The 20,116-nt window shown below is 37.8% G+C and overlaps 1 protein-coding gene across 10 annotated transcripts in view; it reads left to right on the top strand.

Annotated features, from left to right (window-relative positions):
- The window catches only part of LOC124644436 (segmentation protein cap'n'collar-like), a 176,371-nt gene that overhangs the window by 143,342 nt on the left and 12,913 nt on the right, over positions 1-20,116 (top strand). For all 10 annotated transcript variants that reach the window (XM_047183784.1, XM_047183786.1, XM_047183785.1 and 7 more), the window contains exons 9-12: positions 1,712-1,794; positions 2,898-2,980; positions 3,929-4,031; positions 18,864-18,944. In XM_047183784.1, coding sequence (XP_047039740.1) covers positions 1,712-1,794; positions 2,898-2,980; positions 3,929-4,031; positions 18,864-18,944 — 350 coding nt within the window. The remainder of the gene's footprint in view (positions 1-1,711; positions 1,795-2,897; positions 2,981-3,928; positions 4,032-18,863; positions 18,945-20,116) is intronic.

The raw sequence follows: 20,116 nt of genomic DNA, 5'->3' as shown, positions 1-20,116 counted from the left end.
CATTTATTTCGGACAACAATGATCCATATTGTGTTAGTATTACATATAGCTTATATCCTAATGTTAGTAATAAAAAGAGAAATAAAAAGCATAAAAATAAATAAATAAAGGAATGATCAGACAGGAAGAACAAGTTTCCTATATGATCACCCTCCGCACAAAACATCTTATATTAGGAGTATAACTCTCCGCAACAGCTCTCAGAATCTTTAATGAGATCAGCCGCTACAACTCGCACCACCACCAGCACCAAGCGCACAACATCTCGTGAGTATAGCGACGTCCCGGCTGATTATCAGCCGCCTGTTCTTTTTAAAGAGACCAGCTGCTACAACTCGCACCACCACCAGCGCCAAGTGCACAACATCTCGTGAGTATACTGACGTCCCGGCTGATCACCAGCCGCCTGTTCTCTTTGAAGAGATCAGCCGCTACAACTCGCACCACCATCAACACCACGCGCACAACATCTCGTGAGTATAGCGACGTCCCGGCTGATTATCAGCCGCCTGTTCTCTTTGCAGAGATCAGCCGCTACAACTCGCATCATCATCAACACCACGCGCACAACATCTCGTGAGTATACTGACCTTACGGCTGATCATCAGCCGTCCGTTCTCATAGATCAGCCAGCTGCGCAGAACATACAATAAGTAATAATACAGGCTATATATTCACATAGCTCAGTAAAATATCAAACTTTATGTTTTCATCATTGTAACAATATTAATGAATTTTGAAATATTTTTTTTCCCCCGAAGTAATCACAACTTCCCTCAAAATTTTAAAACATAGAAGAATTTTTACCAATTACAGTAGCAGTTCACGTTTAACAGCCAGTTTCTTCATCAAAAGTAAAAGCCAAAGTAATGTCATAAAGTAAAAGTAACGGCCAAATTAGTTTTTCACGATTATATTGGTTTCGCTGTTACTTTAACCATGAAAAAACGAATTTGACCATTACTTTTACTACTAATGACATTACTTAATTAAACATTTCTTTACTTGCAAAATTCTTTATTTGAATCTTTATCTGTCTCTATAGTTCGGCCATTCAGAGAATGCGTTCCTGACACGTCGCGATTGAACTGACGACGTAACTTTGCAATGGCGTTGCAGTTACGATAAAAATATTTTTGCTGGTTGTTTACCGTTTTAACAATTGAGGAGCATTAAAACAACATTATTATATCAATAATCAATGAATGTTATTACGTCGTCAGTTCAATCGCGACGTGTCAGGAACGCATTCTCTGAATGGCCGAACTATAGTAATATCACTCCAAAATTGTATACATACCTACTTAATTTTAAGTTGAAAATTTTTACTATTTTGTGTATGTCACGCTATGTATGAAATGCATCCAGTCAAAATTGAATCTACATGTCCGATGGGTGGGGCACTGGTGATCCGTAACACAGGCATCCCATGCCTTTCACGGACACCAGCTCCTCACATATGTAATACATATAAGACTGAGTAATTGTACCGTTTTTAGTTATAAACAAAACATTGTGAGGAGAAATAAATAAATAAATAAATAAACTTTGACTTTTACTTTTGATGAAGAATTTGGCTGTTAATGTTTTTATATAAATAAAGTTATTTATTTGTCCCTTTATTTCAAGTAACTAAAGTCAACCAATATATACTGTGGTAACTGAAAATCAATATTGTCTTATATTAATATGTATTTTCTTATAATTTCAGTAGCCACGGCGCGGCGGCTGGCTATGGACCGAACTACCACGCTTCGATACCGCCCGTCCCTGAGAAACACCCTGAGGCCTACGGTAATTATAATATTACTTATTTATCTAGCAAGGAAATCATTGGAAATTCATGATAAAAATGACGGTTATATAATCTACCACAGTATTTAAAATTGAACGATGGGTCATGGGCAACGGCATGCCACTGCATGGTAGAAATAAAACTACGAGAAATTAAAATCTAACATCATCCTCCGAGCCTTTTTTCCCAACTATGTTGGGGTCGGCTTCCAGTCTAACCGGATGTAGCTGAGTACCAGTGCTTTACAAGGAGCGACTGCCCTGCCTGACCTCCTCAACCCAGTTACCTGGGCAACCCAATACCCCTTGGTTAGACTGGTGTCAGACCTACTGGCTTCTGACTACCCGTAACGACTGCCAAGGATGTTCAATGACAGCCGGGACCTACAGTTTAACGTGCCATCCGAAACACAGTCATTGGTGTCTAAGATATACTTAGAAAGTACATCCAAACTTAGAAAAGTTGCATTGGTACTTGCCTGACCTGGAATCGAACCCGCGCCCTCATACTCGAGAGGTTGGTTCTTTGCCCACTAGGCCACCACGACTTTCAAAGAAATTAAAATTTTAGAAATTAAAATCTAACATTTGATGATAAACAACGGATAAACTATAGCACAAATTTTACACAAATAGTCTGGCAATATGGTTAAATACCCTTAAGCTAGCGACTCAATAATTACTGCAGAATTATACACCCGCAATTTCACCTGCATGATTAAAGAACTACCTTCCACAGCCAGGTAATAGTAAATATTCTCCTTTCGAAAAAAAAAACAAGTTCCTTTTAATTCTACAAATAAATAACACCGGATTTTAACATTATTATTTTGCTAAGACGCTCCACAACCAAAATATGTAAATACTCAGTTATTTTAACGAATAATGCTTCAATCAAACAACTTGACATGGGTGCAGCTTAAATAATATTTAAATTAATATGGCCTTACTACAAAAACTTAAACCCCTGTTTTACACTTGTCTAAAAAAAATTTGGCTGCAAAATGAACCGTATGTCAACGTCATAATTTGACATTTTTTTAGACAAGGCATAAACTGACGTTTAAAAGTTTTTGTGGTAAGACGGATAATGTTTATCCCAGGTGGCGCAGCGGCTCCACTGGAGGGTGCTTACAAGGTGGAGGCGGCTCAGCATCCGCAACAGCACGATCCACTCTACTATCAGGTAATATATACTGCTATATTAATAACTAGCTCCGTATATATCCAAGTGCCGATGAAATTAGTTCTCGTACCCGGACAAAATATAGCCTGTGTCGTCCGAGGATAGTATGTTGCTGGGAACAGTGAAAGAATTTTACAGATCGGTTTCACCCGGGTTCAGTCGAAACTACTTCATGTGAATGAATCCTCCGAGCCTTTTTCCCAAACTATGTTGGGGTCGGCTTCCAGTCTAACCGGATTCAGCTGAGTACCAGTGCTTTACAAGAAGCGACTGCCTATCTGACCTCCTCAACCCAGTTACAAGGGCAACCCGATACCCCTTGGTTAGACTGGTGTCAGACTTACTGGCTTCTGACTACCCGTAACGACTGCCAAGGATGTTCAATGGCAGCCGGGACCTACAGTTTAACGTGCCATCCGAAACACAGTCATTGGTGTCTAAGATATACTTAGAAAGTACATACAAACTTAGAAAAGTTGCATTGGTACTTGCCTGACCTGGAATCGAACCCGCGCCCTCATACTCGAGAGGTCGGTTCTTTGCCCACTAGGCAAACTACTACTACTACTCGAAACTACTTTATGTACCCGGACAAAATATAAGTAGTCTAAACCTGTGTCACTTGGGGATTATGTAGCTCAGTAGTTTCGGAGGCTTTAGACTACAAACAAACAGTATTTCCTCTTTATCATATTAGTATCTCAGTAGGCCGGTTTCTTTTATCCTGTAGCCCGGAGTAGATTCTGCGGGACGCAATATAATTACTAGCTTCTGCCAGCAGATTTACCCGCTCCTCTGGATAAACAAATCCTCGATAAATGGGCTGTTTAAAACTGAGAATTTTTTTTTGAATCAAGTTTAGTGCGTTCAAACAATAAGTCTCTCTTTGTTTCTTATAGTATAAGTTTAGAAACGTGTAAAATAATTATATTTTATCTTTACACCCAGAATGCTTCCGCGGAGATGACTGGGCCGACGAACCAGGACGGGTTTCTCCAGTCTATCCTGAACGATGAAGACCTGCAGCTCATGGATATGGCTATGAACGAAGGTGAGTGCTAGAATTAGTAGAGGACTTTATATTACTTGACTTAGAGACCTATGTCCCCTAGATGGGGCAGAGGGCATCCACAGTGTTCAGCCATCGCGTTCGGTCTTGAACTTCGCGCTTTATTTCGCTCCACGTTCTGCCTATAGTCGCCGCCTCTGCAATGATCGTCCGCCGCCAGGATTGTTTAGGGCGGCCACGTTTCCGCTTCCCTTGGGGATTCCAGTCTAGGGCTTGCCTCGGGATGTGATCGGGGTCCCTTCGGAGCGTGTGGCCGATCCAGATTTTATATTAGGAGGCAGGGAAAAACATTTATAGGCCATACAAGACAGATATTAAAAAAAAAGGTACAAAACTTGGCTGTGACGAACTTTATTTTAAGATACTCTACATTTCAATAGGTACCTATGGTCTAAATTTTGACAACATAAACGTAAATTTTCTTAAAACAACTGTTTACTTTGAATCTTCACAAATTTTTGGCTAAGGATTTTTTTGTTAAAAGTTAAGACGAAATAAGCGAACTTTTTCATACTAAAATTATAGTATAGGATCTTAGGTAAAACATAAAAAAATATATTTGATTTTCCCGCTAAGTTAGTTAAATCTAAGCATTCACTTTGACAAACAGAACTGATTGAGTTGCAAAATATAGATGGCGTTGCTAGCATGAAATACAAAAGAAATACGTGATGAAAACTATGGCTTTATTTCATTTTCGGAAAAACTACACGTGCATGTTTTATTACAAATCTGTTTAGTTTTAATAGAAAATTAGCAGTTTTAAGCAGAATATAAATTCACGTTTAATCTATACTTTTTTTTTGTTTGTAATTAATAAACTCCAAAACTACTGGACCGATTTAAAAAAATTCTTTCACTGTTGGAAAGCTACTGTTCCCGAGTAACATAGGCTATATTTTATCCCGGTACGGGCAGTAATTCCCACTGGAAGGGCGTGAAACCGCGGGAAAACAGCCAGTTATAACTTAGTATCTACCAACTTAATTATAATTTTAGTGCAACAGTTCTGAAATTAAACTTGCACGAACATGTCGATGATTCAAAATTATATCATCCTATTTATTACAAGATTACACTACATTTGATTGATTTATTACTGATTTTTATCATAATCATCATTGTGCTTGTCAAAACACCACGAGTCCATCACGCCCGTGACTGTCAAAATTTTGACGTTTTAAGCCGTCAGCATTATTTACGGTAGTGCAGTTTTTATCGTAAGCTTACAAATTCTAATTATATTTTAAGTACGAAAGCTTCTTAGGCTGTATGTAGATACAGGGGGCTTGGTTCTGCTAATTTTACTGAAGCGACATACGGTTGATTCAATCACGACTTAATTACGATTGAAGCGTATGTGGCATTCCGCTATTTTTGCTTTTAAATAAACGTTTTTATCATTTGACACTTCAAGTGACCCAAAGGCTGGTTTTTATTTTGGTCAAAAATTAAGCATTGCCATCCAACGTGGCAATGCTGCCAGCCTCTTGGGTACCTACACTCCCGGTGGGCAGCGATGAGGAGTTTTTTGATGCCATTTTATAATTGTTTTTTAGTGTATATAAGTTAGTTTTATGTTGTATATATATTTATTATTAAGATAAGATATTGTAAAAAAAAATATCATTTTCTATGATTCAATATTGTCTGCAAATGATTTATATTGCAACATGATTGTAGAGCAAACTACCCTATAGACCAAATGGCAGACCAATGAAATGTCATTGGAATATTTAAAAATTGGTCTTATATTAGTAACAGAGTGCCCGCTAAAGTTCAAACTACTATTGAGATTCAATTGTTATCCAATTGTCACATTATTAAATTAGCAGAATGAGGGTTTTCTAAAATGGCGTCCACGAGGTGGCAGCACCGAGTCGTCAGGTCCAGATAACTGTCAAAGTGCTTATCTTTACTATGAATAGTGAACGATTTTAGTGTTTTTTTTTATTTTAAAATTAAAGCACTGCATTATTGTTTTACTATTGCGGTTGAGTAAATAAAAAAAAACTAAATCATATTGTGTTAACAAATTTTTCAACAAGCTTTTCCTTAGTACCAGTGACTTTTGCACCCTCTCTCTTAGCTCAATTTTTAGTTCGGAAACCTTATTCTGACCGTAGTCCATAATAAAATCAATAACACTTCCAATATAACAGAATTTCAATAAACAATACGTTCGGACCCTACAATTCCATACTATTTGACAGCTGTTTGGACCAGACGCATACGTGGCGCCACCCTGTGGCAGAAAAAATTGAGAAGACCCTCATTGAGTCCCTCTCTAATTCTCGTTAAACTTGATGTCACAAGTCCTCGCACGTGACCAAATTAAAGTGAAAACGTCTTCCCGTACCCGGATAAAATCAAATGTCATAAATACTGTAACAGCCTTTTTATCGTCCCACTGCTGGGCTGCGGCCTCCTCTCACACGGAGAAGGATTGAGCGTTAATCACCACGCTAGCTCAATGCGGGCTGCTGATTTCAGACTAAATAGTCCAAGTTTCCTCAAGATGTTTTGTGAATGTCACAAATATATAAGAAAAATCCTCTATATAAGTACATACATATATGAATAGGTAGTTACCCGTGCAACCCGATACTCCTTGGTAAGACTAGTTGTCAAACTTTCTGGCTTCTGACTACCCGTAACGACTGTCAAAGATGTTCAAATGACAGTCGGAGCCACCAATTTATCGTGCCTCCCAAAACACAGTCATTGGTGTCTAAGATATACTTAGAAAGTACATACAAACTTAGAAAAGTTGCATTGGTACTTGCCTGACGTGGAATTGAACACACCCATACTTGAGAGGTTGATTTTTAGGGTTCCGTACCCAAAGGGTAAAATGGGACCCTATTGTTTTCGCTCCTCTGTCCTTCCGTCTGTCACCAGGCTGTATCTTATAAACCGTGATAGTTAACTGAAATTTTGATATATATTTGTTGCCGCTATAACAACAAATACTGAAAACTATAATTAAATAAAAATTTGGGGGGGCTCCCATACAACCAACGTGATTGTTTTGTCCGTTTTAGATATATCTCGCGTCACGACTTCTCTTTTATACATACAATGGAATATTACCATAATTTTTGCACTGTAACTCCTACAAATATCTACCCCATGTGACGCTTACCTTTAAAACAGAGATACCGGATCCAGTGAAAACCGGTGTGTAACTAGTAAATACTGGTTCAAACGGAAATTAACAGATAGTAACTGTTATATATTTTAGGCGAATAATCGTGTATTTTGCATGACACGTGCAAATATTATGATAAGAATCGTTTACGTGATATCACTAGGTTTATGCTGTGGTTTTGCTCGATATATCTATAGGTTACGATAGTTTGTATGCGGTAATCTCAGGAACTAATGGACTTATTTAAAAGAATATTACAGTGTTACATAGCTCATTTATCGAGGAAGGTTATAGGCTTTTTATCCGGGTTCGTGCGGTAGTTCCCACGGTATACGGGTGAAACCGCTGGCAGAAGCTTTTTTTTTATAATGTCGGGACACTTTTTTACGCACGGTCGGTTAGCCCTATGCTATGTTATTAATTAAGTTGTGTTATATATATACATATTTATAAATACATATTATAACACCCAGACCACGGCCAACAAGCATGCTCATCACACAAATGTCGAGCGAACCGGGAATCGAACCTGGGACCTCAGGTTCGGTAGTCCGGCATGGTGACCATTGCACCGTCGAGGTCGTCAGCTGTTCAGTTCATAAAACTCATAAGAGTTGCTCATTTAAAAAAGCAAAGCAAAAAGCGACTGTGACTGCGAAGAAAGCGCAAAGACTCGTAGTCTGAAACCGCTCTAACATTCCTATGACAATAACACGTCATATAAAATTCTAAGAAGCACGTATTTATCGCAATACAATGTAACTGAAAACATAATGACTGTACCTTCGTACAACATTGTATCTTATCTACAATAATAATTTTATCTATGACTAGACATATGCCTGCGGTTTCACCCGCGTCTCGTGGCAACTACTGCCCGTACCGGGATAAAATATAGCCTATGTTACTCGGGAAGAGTGTAGCGCCCCAACAGTGAAAGAATTTTTCAAATCTGTTCAGTAGTTTCGCAGTTTTGAGGGTTACAAACAAACGAATGTGTCTTTACAAATTAGTATATTATACATTATAACTTTATCTATGATATATTGTGTACATATCACAACAAATTGTCTTCGATAAGACTGAGTATATATTTAATGTAGGGATTTTTTTTGTGTTTGTCATGCTTAGAAAAATAAGCTGGCGATTTTTTTGTCACACTTAAAAATTCAAATTCTAAGGCCTCTCATATAAGGAGATCAGTCAGCTGCGCAGGACATTTTATAGTGCAGGCACATTTGCTTGGACACAGGTGCACTCACTATTCCTTCACTCTCATAGCTCGATGCGACGATAATCCGACACCACCTTAGAGAGATCACATGCATGACCGACATTTACGTGCTCTCCGATGCTCAAGTTTATCAGTACATAAAATGAAATAAAAATGAGTACATAGATAGATGATAAAATTTGCGGATTTCGACACGTCGACTGTTCAAAGGTTGATCAATCTTGCCCCGATTGCTCTTTGGACCTGCCTTCTATAATAATCTTTGTAATAACCACGGAGGAGAAAAGACTAGCGGAGATGCCCTAACGAAAAATCTCCTAACAAAGCAGCGCGCCAAAATTCGGGTGAGCGGGGGACGAGGAACGTTACTGGCTCCACCCGTGCTCCACCCTTATACGCCTTTTATGGGAAGCCACCCATTTTTTGTAAATCCATCTAGCGTGGAATAGGATGATTAAAATCTAACCCTAAACTAACATCGACCACTAGTGACATACTCAAAAGTAAAGTAAATACTCAAAATTAATCATCATCATCATCATCATTCATTAAAATCTAACCCTAAACTAACATCGACCACTAGTGCCATACTCAAAAGTAAAGTAAATACTCAAAATTAATAATTCTTTTAAAATAGTAATTCAATTAGAAAGTTTAAAGAAGTATTCATTTGAAATGAACGAAGAAAAAGAGAGAGATAAAAAAGTTAGAAAATTAATTGTTATATAAGTATTATTTTGTGCAGAGAACTTGCCCCACAACAATTTATTTACTCCTCCAGAAATGAAATAGGTATCTAGGAACCATTAAACGGAGACTCGATGAAAAATCATTTTTATTCACCACGGGTCTAAAATACCCCCATGGTGTAATTTAAGTATCAACTTATGGCATTGTGTTAGTTCGTCTACTAGCCACTATGGCATCACAAGCACGAAAATTCGTTCTATTTGTTCTAGAACCGTGCTGCGATGACTGTTGTTATTTTCGATGTTGCCACATTACGAAATTCACCAAGAAAAATGGGAATTAAAATTATAGGGACAGTGTTTATCAAATTAGAGTTTTCACAACTGTATCATAACGGCGCATCCACTAAATAAGTAGCAGACTTTATGTGAGTCGGATGTTGCTCTGAGTAAAGGTACATTCAAAAAGTATGTACGGCAAGAGAGATATACCTATGTAAAACATTGCTGATCTATTCTAATATTATAAAGAGGAAAACTTTGTTTGTTTGTTTGGTTGTAATGGATAAACTCAAAAACTACGGGACCGATTTTATATATTCTTTCACCATTAGAAAGCTATATTATCTGCGAGTAACATAGGCTATATTTTATCCCGGTGCGGGCAGTAGCTCCCACGGGACGCGGGTGAAACCGCGGGAAAACGGCTAGTGATGAATATAAATAAATATACACAGTTAGAGTTATGATTAATTTTAAGATAATTGCAGCTTTTTTAAATAAGACCTTTTTTAAGAATGGGTGATTGCATTTTCGATGTCTGGTAGCACTTAATTTTGTAACGGGTCTCTCTGTCTTGATGAACACAATTTTACTTCAAATATACGTAAGTCGACTACTTACCGAAAGATGGTGTTTTTATAATATTCAATTTTCATGATAATATATCATATGTTTTGGTTTGTAAATAATCTATAAAAAAACTTGTAGGATGCAAGGAAAAATGAAGCTGCTTTTTAAGGCAAAAATTGGTACCAATAATATACATTGATACAAGATTGATACGAAAAACAAATTCACTTAGAGGTTCTAGAAATGCAGCTATTCGACGACAGATGTCTCTAGCAAAAAATATGTTTTAAAGCTAAAATATTACTTACACGTGAAATGTTATCCTATGGTATGTTTGAGTTTGGATCCTGAGCAATTTCTACAATTAATGATAGCGCATTTCATCGTTTTAATCGAGTAACAAATAAAATCTGTTGAAATTGTGGTAAAAATACAACCATGACAAGATGTCAGTTTGATGTAAAGGACGGTATATGGGCGGTGTCCAGCCACGCCTGCCGTGACGTAGTCGTGACGTATTTGACCTACCTGAAGGCGCGTGACCTACCTGCGTTAGGGCATCTCCGCTAGTCTTTTCTCCTTCGTGGTAATAACAAAACTCTTGCGTGCGCTAAATCACGTTTGTCTGTCGCGGTAGGACCGTGGACGGGTAACCATCTTGTCATGACGAGTTACTCCGTGTTTCGGAAGGCACGTTGAATTGGTCCCGGCTGTCATTTGAACAACTTCGGCAGTCGTTACTGGTAGCTATAAGCCAGAGAGTTGACAACCAGTCTTACTAAAAGTTATCCAGGTAAATGGGTTGAAGATGTCAGATAGGCAGTCGCTCCTTGTGGCACACTGGTACTCAGCTGCATCCGGTTAGACTGGAAGCCGACCCCAACATAGTTGGGCAAAGGCTAGCCACGACTCATACCCAGTTCAATGTCCATATTTACTTTATTAACCGACTCAAAAAAGGAAGTCCTCAGTTTTTTTTCTCAAACAGACACCAACGGAAAACTTGTACAATATAATTACAAATAATAATCGTATCTTATCGATATTCTGCCCCGGATGACGTAATCGAAATTAAAAAAAAACGTTTAGTCACCGCCGTCTCTTCGATGCTAACACACGAAAATGGCCGAAGATATACGAATTTACTGTTCTAAATTTAAACTACCTATTTGCTCAACAAATAAGATAGTAGTGTTTATTTTATAAGACTTTATTAAGATGAGCATCAAATACAGTTGTCATTTATTAAGTGACTGTGTTGTGGACTCTTTGCTAGAAGTGTCAAACGTCAGTGCATACCAAAGAGTTTTTGATCAAAAAGAGGTGTAATACAATTGAAAAAGTTCATAAATAGAACGAGGAAAGTTCATTAAAAAAAAGAGGTTTTGGAAAAGGAGGTGCAATATCATTGAAGAGTTTGTAATATTGAGGAAAATTCGTAATTTAAAAGGAGAATTTAACAAAAGGCTGTCAAAACAGTATGTGTGTACTTGAAAACAATTGACGCAATTTATTAAACAAACATGGGCATCTATTCTTACGTATACAGACTATTTGTAATGAAGTATAATATTGTCAAGTGAAGTGATTAACTGTTCTTTAAACTAGTGACAAAGAACTGATACTCCGGAACTGATATTTCGAGTAACTGTTAAATCGGAACAGTGATTGTTTGACGTTTGCTTCCGCGCCAATTTTGAAGTTGACAGTTCGTTTTTTTTTCTCAAAACTTTTTTTCCAAAGGCGTACTCATGCCATTCTTTAGTAAAAGTGAAGTTAAGAGTCGTAAGGTGCACAGTGAATGTAGTTTATGTATGTGCCGATTCTGCATGGCTTCTCGGAGACAAAGAACAACTTGCGAATCTATGATAAAAGTGTCAACTTCAGTGCTCAAAAGATATAACTTTTGTTTATACTCATTTAAATACAGACTATTTTTCGATCCTTGAATCTTATCTAGTATTAGTTTTAGATAAAACACAATGGTTCTATGTTTATATTGGGATCTAAACTGAGCTTCGTATTTACATATTTCTTACGCTTCGCGTCACGGGAAATTCCGTAAGAGAATTTGATGGAATATTTTGGCGAATATCAAGAAAATATTTATGAGGATTAACGAAGATTTGAATAAAGATAACTAATTTATATCTTTGGAAAGATAAAGATTGAAGATTGCAAAGATATTTGACGATTTAAAATGGATTTGAGAGTTGCTAGCTACGCGTTTGGGCAGCCATTTTATGCGATGGCGCCGTATTTACGTCCGCCTTTGCTGTATCCGGATCCAGTGGAATATCTCAACAGTTATTATAAATATTATGATGGTAAGGTATTTTCTAGATCAGCGGTTCCCGAATTCTTTTGGCTTCGGAACCCTTTTCGTTTCACCATTTTTCGGCGGAACCTTAGCTTTAGTAAGAAGTAAGCTAAAGACGTAAATTCACTAAGGTACCTACGGCTCGTGGCGTGGTAGCGCACCAAATGGTCATATGGTTAGAGACATATTCAGTATACTCAGGCATAGCATGGCTATCTGCCACACGGGCCAGAAAACAATTTAGCCGCCCTTGACTTTGTATATTACGTAAATAGTTTTATGTTTGAAGACTGACAAAGTAAACGTAAAAAGAAATAGATTGGGTTTGTACAGGTGCGAGGCGAGCGAGCGCGATTTTTTTTATCTAAAAGAAGCAGTTCCAAGCACCCGCTAGCATTGAAAGACATTCAGTGATAGCCGATATCGCGAGCGAAGCGAGCGCAATTTTTTTTTAGTTTAAGTACCTACACAAAATAAACAAAACCACTGTAAATTAATAAGATCTCAAAAAGTACAATATCCACACAAAAAAGCAAATGCAAATGAATAAGAAGCAGCTAGCGAAGAAAGCGCTATTGCTTTTTCTGAACCACAGGAATATAAAATAAACATCAAGGGAAACCTCGACGGAAGAGCGCGAAATTTTTTCGGTGTTGGTTACCTAAGCAATTAAACGAACATAAAAACATCACACGTAACATGGAGTCGCGAGCGAAGCGAGCGCGAAATTTTCGGATTCGAGGAGGTGCAAAAATTGAAAATAATGTCACTTTTTTATTCATGGTAAAAATAGCCACTCACTGGAAACTGGAAACAACTGGATACTCGTATGAAGTGTCATTTCACGTCCTGTCAAATGTATGAAAACGTATAATACTGGCGATGAAATAAGCCCAAAAAATGCGGTGAATTTTGGCCGCCTCGCTACCTATTTTTGCCGATTGCCGAAGACCTGGAGGTGTTAAGTTAATCTACAATTTGTAAAAAACGGAATTAAATTATCTGCTGCCGTGGCCTTCCCCCGCCACTTGTCGCGAACTCGTACCTACACTCCCGAGTGGTACCCACCTACATGGTGCCTAAATGGAATTTCGGAATGCAATAGTTAAAACAATTTAATTGAAAATGAATAATAATTTAATATTGTCAAAAGTGAAACGATTTACCATATGGAAATCTTGAATTTTCCACGGAACCCCTGAGGGCCCGTCACGGAACCTCAGGGTTCCGCGGAACCCCATTTGGGAACCGCTGTTCTAGATAATAGGTACAACATTTGCTTAAGTCAATGGCGGTTCGCACCTACATTCAGAGCACAAGTACGCAGTACGCACATATACCCATACCCACTGATACCTAAAAATGGTTTCTGCGCAGCGACTCGCGCAATGTTTAGTGGCGACAAAAAGTTTGCCGACAACTATACATTGATGACACTTCGAATAGAGTATAATAAAAACTATATTAAGCTTTGCTTATTATGGATCGAAGTATTTTTTGGACCGTTCCTTTTAAGCTTAGGCCGATGGGTACCTAGTTTAGAAGTTTTTAAACAACCAATAGAATGTCGTTATTCAAATATCTTGTCTCAGCTCACTCAGTAGTCTCCCTAAACAGAGAAATTCTATTGGTAGTTTAATACCTTCTCCGCTCCGCTTTGGTATAGTCTGGGTCTTATGTCAGAACTACCGTAGATATATTTTTCCTCCTGCTCTGTTCCCAATTTTATTTGGGGTCGGCGCAATATGTCTTCCTCTTCCATTTTTCCCTGTCACTCGTCATACTGATACTCACTCCCTTCCTATTCATGTCATCTTGCAGGCAATCCGTCCATCTTTTCTAAGGTCTTCCTCTTCCAGCCGTTCCTAAAAATACGCTAGACTAAAATCATCTTAAGAAAAAGATGGATCGACAATTACTGATTGCCTGACGATTACTTGCGTCTTGACGGTGCTGTGCGCACAGTGCCCTGCTACAATACTAAACGAGCGAATATTTTCATCCCCTGACCTCCTCAACCCAGTTACCAGGGCAACTCGATACCCCTTGGCAAGACTGTCAGACTTTCTGGCTTCTAACTACTCGTAACGACTGCCAAAGATGTCCGTATGACAGCCGGGACCTACCAATATAACGTGCCTTCTGAGGCGACCGGCCGCGCCAAGCGTTACCACTAGCCTTATGATCGATCGATCCGTACGGCTGTTACTTAGCTACATACTATATCAAAGATATACTCAGATAATTTCAACTTTGATATGCTTGAACATAGCAACAAGTCACTTGTCTTATCTCTCCAACTTGTATTTCCATCCTAAAGTTGTCGATATCCGTATCTACGACACCATGATATGATATTCATAATCCTTACCTGCTAATAAGCCTAGTGGATAAAGAACCAACCTCTCATGTATGAGGGTTCGATTCCAAGTCAGGCAAGTACCAATGCTACTATTCTAAGTTTGTATGTACTTTCTAAGTATATCTTGGACACCAATGACTGTGTTCCGGAGGCCACGTTAAACTGTAGATCCCGGCTGTCATTGAACATCTTTGACAGTCGTTACAAGTAGTCAAAAGCCAGTAAATCTGACAGCCAGTCTTGGACAAACTCTTGATAGGGTTTGTCCGGGTACCTAGGTTGAGGAGGTCAGATAGGCAATCGCTCCTTGTAAAGCACTGGTACTCAGCTGCATCCGGTTAGACTGGAAGCCGACCACAACATAGTTAGGAAAAGATCCGGGAGATGATAACTTAAATTCGTTTATTCGGGTAAAACCGCAGGCGGAAGCTAGTTTGATAAAGTAATGATTCACACTGTTATTTTATCTTTTATATCATCCTTTTAACTATAATTATCTCCCTTAGACGCATTAATCAAGAAAGGGTTTATCTATCACAAATCTTTGGAGGAAAAATAACAGAATTTAACTGTCATATGACCTTGAAATTGCAGGTGTTCAGTTTTATAGGCCTTACTGATATGTAATCATCAGCTATTTTCTAATATCCCACTGCTGGGCTGCGGCCTCCTCTCACACGGAGAAGGATTGAGCGTTAATCACCACGCTTGCTCAATGCGGGTTGGTGATTTCAGACTGTATATTCCAGGTTTCCTCGAGATGTTTTCCTTCTCCTTTAATCTGTTATTGTTCAAGATATACTTAGAAAGTACATACAAACTTAGAAAAGTTGCATTGGTACTTGCCTGACCTGGAATCGAACACACACTCATACTTGAGAGGTTGGTTCTTTACCCTCTAAGCCACCATTTTTCTTTTTAATGTGACGTTTAACTTAAATGATACACAAAAACACACAAGTACATTATAATGTAGTAGTAATGTTGATAATAAAGTGCTTTATCATGATGACTAGTTTATATTTTAGGCATATAGATAACGTGTAGCGGTAAAACGTTACACGTGGGACGTTTCATGTAGTTACTAGTCAAAATTTTTTTTGGCCAATAATCATGATGAGGTAGTTTTACAGTGACAAGCCTCCTAGTCTTCCTGGAATATTTTAGTGATTTAGATAAAAAATTGATATAAATATTATGACTAATCTATTGTAAGTACTATGATTTTTTATGCTAGTGGGGCAAATTATTTAACCAATGCATTTTTTTATAGTTTCCAATTCACCCGCTTCCCAAGGGAATTACTTCCCGCATCTAGATAAAAAGTAGCCCAAATGTTATTCTATTATGTAATCTATATTACTGTAAAGTTTCATCAAAATCGCTTCCGTAGTTTTTGCGTTTAAGAGTAATAAACATACAACACCCACATTAGATCTCAATAAAAATAGCATTCATAATATTTCTCAGATTATCAAAACTTTTTTTCCTTTTTTTGCAAAAAAATACCAAAAAAAGTGTTACTAAGGCGAGAACGATGTCCAAAAAAATGAGTCATATGTAAACTTTTTTTACAAAAAAAGAGAGAAAGAGATAAGAAAAAAATGTCGTAATAACCACTGCAGCATGAAATAAAAACACAATTTAACACTAATCATCATTGGTCGACATATTTTTTTACATAACCCTCAGATAAAATGATAACAACTTTCTGATAAGATTGCCGTTCTTCCATAGCTCGGTCTTTCTGATACCGATTTTTTGGCGAATCAGCGTGAGTAGAGCATTTTTTTTTTTATTCATATTTTTCTTTCGTATATTATTATGAATATTTTTAGTATCACCATTGCCATGCGTATTGACATAACTGTTTGCAAAATAGTAGTAGTCTATTTTTAAGATTTTTTTTTTAGATTTTTTCAAGTTTTTTTTTCTTTTGTTTTGGGTTTTGTTGTTCAAAATGGTGGATATATTTAAGGAGGTAAGATTAGGTATGTAGACTTATTTAGTTTTTTTATTTCTGCTTTTGATCTTTTGTTTTTGTCTATAAGACTAGTGTTTCTTCAGTGATGTTTCTTTCCAAAATATTTTTTTTGTTATTTTTTTACGTATAACTTAAAACTTACCTTTTATACTCTGTTAGTTTATTAAGTCGCTAAGACTTGTAAAAAAACTGAAAAAAGAAAACATTTCTAAAATCGCCAATCCACTGATGATCATTGCTCATTCATTCTTTGTGTAAAAAAATCTTAGCAGTTCAAATATAAATACATAAGGCTATGTTTACATTATGATGACCTACTAGATCGAGGAGGTCAGATAGGCAGTCGCTTCTTGTAAAACACTGGTACTCAGCTGCCTCCGGTTAGACTGGAAGCCGACCCCAACATAGTTGGGCAAAGGCAAATCATAACTCTTGTTTACATTATAACGATAACCGCTTTGCAGTCAGTTTTCAGACCAAAAGGTCAGAGGTCTGACCTGACAATTTTTTATAGTAAATTTAATGTTTTCATTTGATATATACGTGCCGAGTATTTTTCATAGCTACAAAGTAGTTTTAATTACAAGTCAAGAACATCTGACTAATAAGTATAAAAATCAATGCCACTTTTCGTTGTAACTTAATAACTCAAGAACGGGCTCACCTATCCAAACCAAATGTTTAGGCTTTGTTCGGACTATTGCTTTGTTTAAATTTGCACAAAATCGGTCGAGCAGTTCTTCGTTTATCACATTTTTTGTAACAAAATGGTGGACTTTGTACGTAGCGAAGCATATACCGCCGGTCACTGATTTATTTTAACTATTGCGTAGATTTCTTTTGTTAAGAGGACGAATTGGAAATTTTGGCGCCAAGGATCTCAATTTTTCTCAGTAAATACAAAACGGATCAAAATACAACTTGGTTACCTGAAAGTTCATGATATAAACCTTATTTTGTTAGACTTCAATACATGATTAGGTAACTTTTATAACAGAGAAAAATATATCAAACATACCTCTTTTTAAAAAGAGATTCACATATTATGGGCAAACGGGACCGATTTAAGCCTCTAAACTTTTTTAGTAGTTGAGTATATACATACTCTTTAAAATTGTGGAAGGAATTTTTATCAAATTATCATTTCTAAATAATCAAATTACAAAACCATTTTGTCGCTTACGACTTTTAGTTATAAGCTAGCGCGCGTATTGTAATCCTCGCCCCGCTCAGACGCTCCGTCCCCTCTTGGCGCCTTAGATTCGCGTGCCGGTTATGGAATTATTGTTTACCAATTCAAATAGAAAAGAGTAGCTAAGTAACAGCTGCACGGGTCGATCGGTCATAAGGTTAAGCAACGCTTGGCGCGGTGACCATCTTGTCATGACGAGTTCCTCCGTGTTTCGGAAGGCACGTTAAATTGGTCCCGGCTGTCATTGGAACATCTTTGGCAGTCGTTACGGGTAGTCAGAAGGCAGAAAGCCGGAGGTTTGAGGAGGTCAGACAGGCAGTCGCTACATGTTACACTGGAAAAAGAGATTTTGACTTTGACTGTAGCATTACTTTTTTATTTAATAAGAAAAACATTCGATATAAGTTCAGTTTACAAGTTTAAACTATCAATGAATATGGAAATAATATAATTTGTTTTAACACAATGCGGATATAAATATCTTTTCCTGAACAAATAAAAATTGATACAACATTATTACAGCTGTATAAAGCGATAAAAATAAAGTTAAGAAATACGACCGATCCAATATTCAATCTATCTCTTGATTTGCTTACTAGAGTTAGAATTTTGACATTAGCCCCATACAAGTTACGTCAAATTCCTTCCGTGAGCAAAATAACAGATTTATTGGAAAATGGGTTCTGCCATAAATGTAATACGTATTATTATTTCGTGCCCGCTTTCCGCGTAAACTACATACTTTAAAATGGCCTTTCTGTCACTTTGATGTAACCACTGAACCACCGCATCAAAATGCGTTGTCTTGGCATAGTATTTATACAATGGTCTTGGGAAAAGGCTAGGTAAAGATGAAGTTTGTACTCTAAGGTACCTATACTGGTATAAAACGCCTAAAGCGTTAATTTCGCCGTTGTACAAAATGTGCATAAAGTATTAAATAAATAAGTCGGTATAATATTTTTGTAAAATGATTTTTTTTTCTTGTACTCTTGTATTATTTTTAACATTTCTTTCTGATTGTCCACAGGGATGTACACAATGCGAATGCTGGACGGTGCCGGTCCTCACCACGCGCCTCACCACACCCACTCTCATATGATGATGACAGGTACGTTCATGCTGATGGACAGAGTGTAAAATATAATTATCGCGTCATAGCCGATACTCGGTATACGGTACACGGTGGCTGCCCTCATGTACGGAGATCAACCAGCCGCGCAGGACATATTATAGTGTACGAGCATTTGCTTGGACACAGATGCACTCACTATTCCTTCACTCTCATAGCGCGATGAGACGAAAATCCGCCACCACCGGAGAGAGATCACAATCATCATCCGAGCCTTTTCCCAACTATGTTGGAGTCGGCTTCCAGTCTAACCGCATGCAACTGAGTACCAGTGTGCCACAAGGAGCGACTGCCTATCTGACCTTCTCAACCCAGTTACCCGGCAACTCAATGATGACAGGAATCGTTCATTCTGATGAATACAGTGTAAAATATAATAATGGTATCTTAGGCAACAGTCGGCCACGGCGACTGTTTTCTCTAAGGATACCAACGAACGCAGGACATGAGATTTCAATCCTATGACGCACACCGCATGTATCTCGTGGTGTACTCGCTGTAGCAAACAGTAACACATTGCGCGCGAACATTACTAACATGTCCGCGACACTGCAACCGCCGCGCGAACACATGCTAGCTGTGGACTCGCGACGTAGCGTTTGTGTCCATTTTGGTTGAATCTTGACGTTGCTAGGAGATCAGCCAGCTGCGCAGGACATATTATAGTGCAGGCACATTTCCTTGGACACAGGAGCACTCACTATTCCTTCACTCTCATAGCGCGATGGGACGACAATCCGACACCACCGGAGAGAGATCTCAAACAGGACTTAATTATATACTTTAGATCAGAGTAAATGAAGTTAAACACACGGTTTTTTAACAATTATGGCAACTATTGGCTGATGACTGATTATCGGCTTGCGGCTTTGCCTAAAAGAGATCAGCCAGCTGCGCAGGACATATAGTGCACAAGCATTTGCGCAGACACAGGTGCACTCAATTTCACATTTATAATATTTTTGTATGATTTTTCTTCCAAAAAAACATATTAAGTATTGACAATAGGCATATATAAAATCTAGATTTTAGCTGCTGATAACGTAGACACGCCCACTGAAACTTACCTACGAAAAATATAGGCGTGGTCTAAACGAACCAATAGGAATTCAGCATTGGATGTGGTCTTTGGCTTTGCAAAATACGAACTT

The sequence above is a fragment of the Helicoverpa zea genome, chromosome 30 (genome assembly GCF_022581195.2).
Source record: "Helicoverpa zea isolate HzStark_Cry1AcR chromosome 30, ilHelZeax1.1, whole genome shotgun sequence".
NCBI classification, from domain to species: Eukaryota; Metazoa; Arthropoda; class Insecta; order Lepidoptera; family Noctuidae; genus Helicoverpa; species Helicoverpa zea.
Note: the sequence above shows the minus strand (reverse complement) of the source record. Positions and strands in the feature narration are given on the sequence as shown.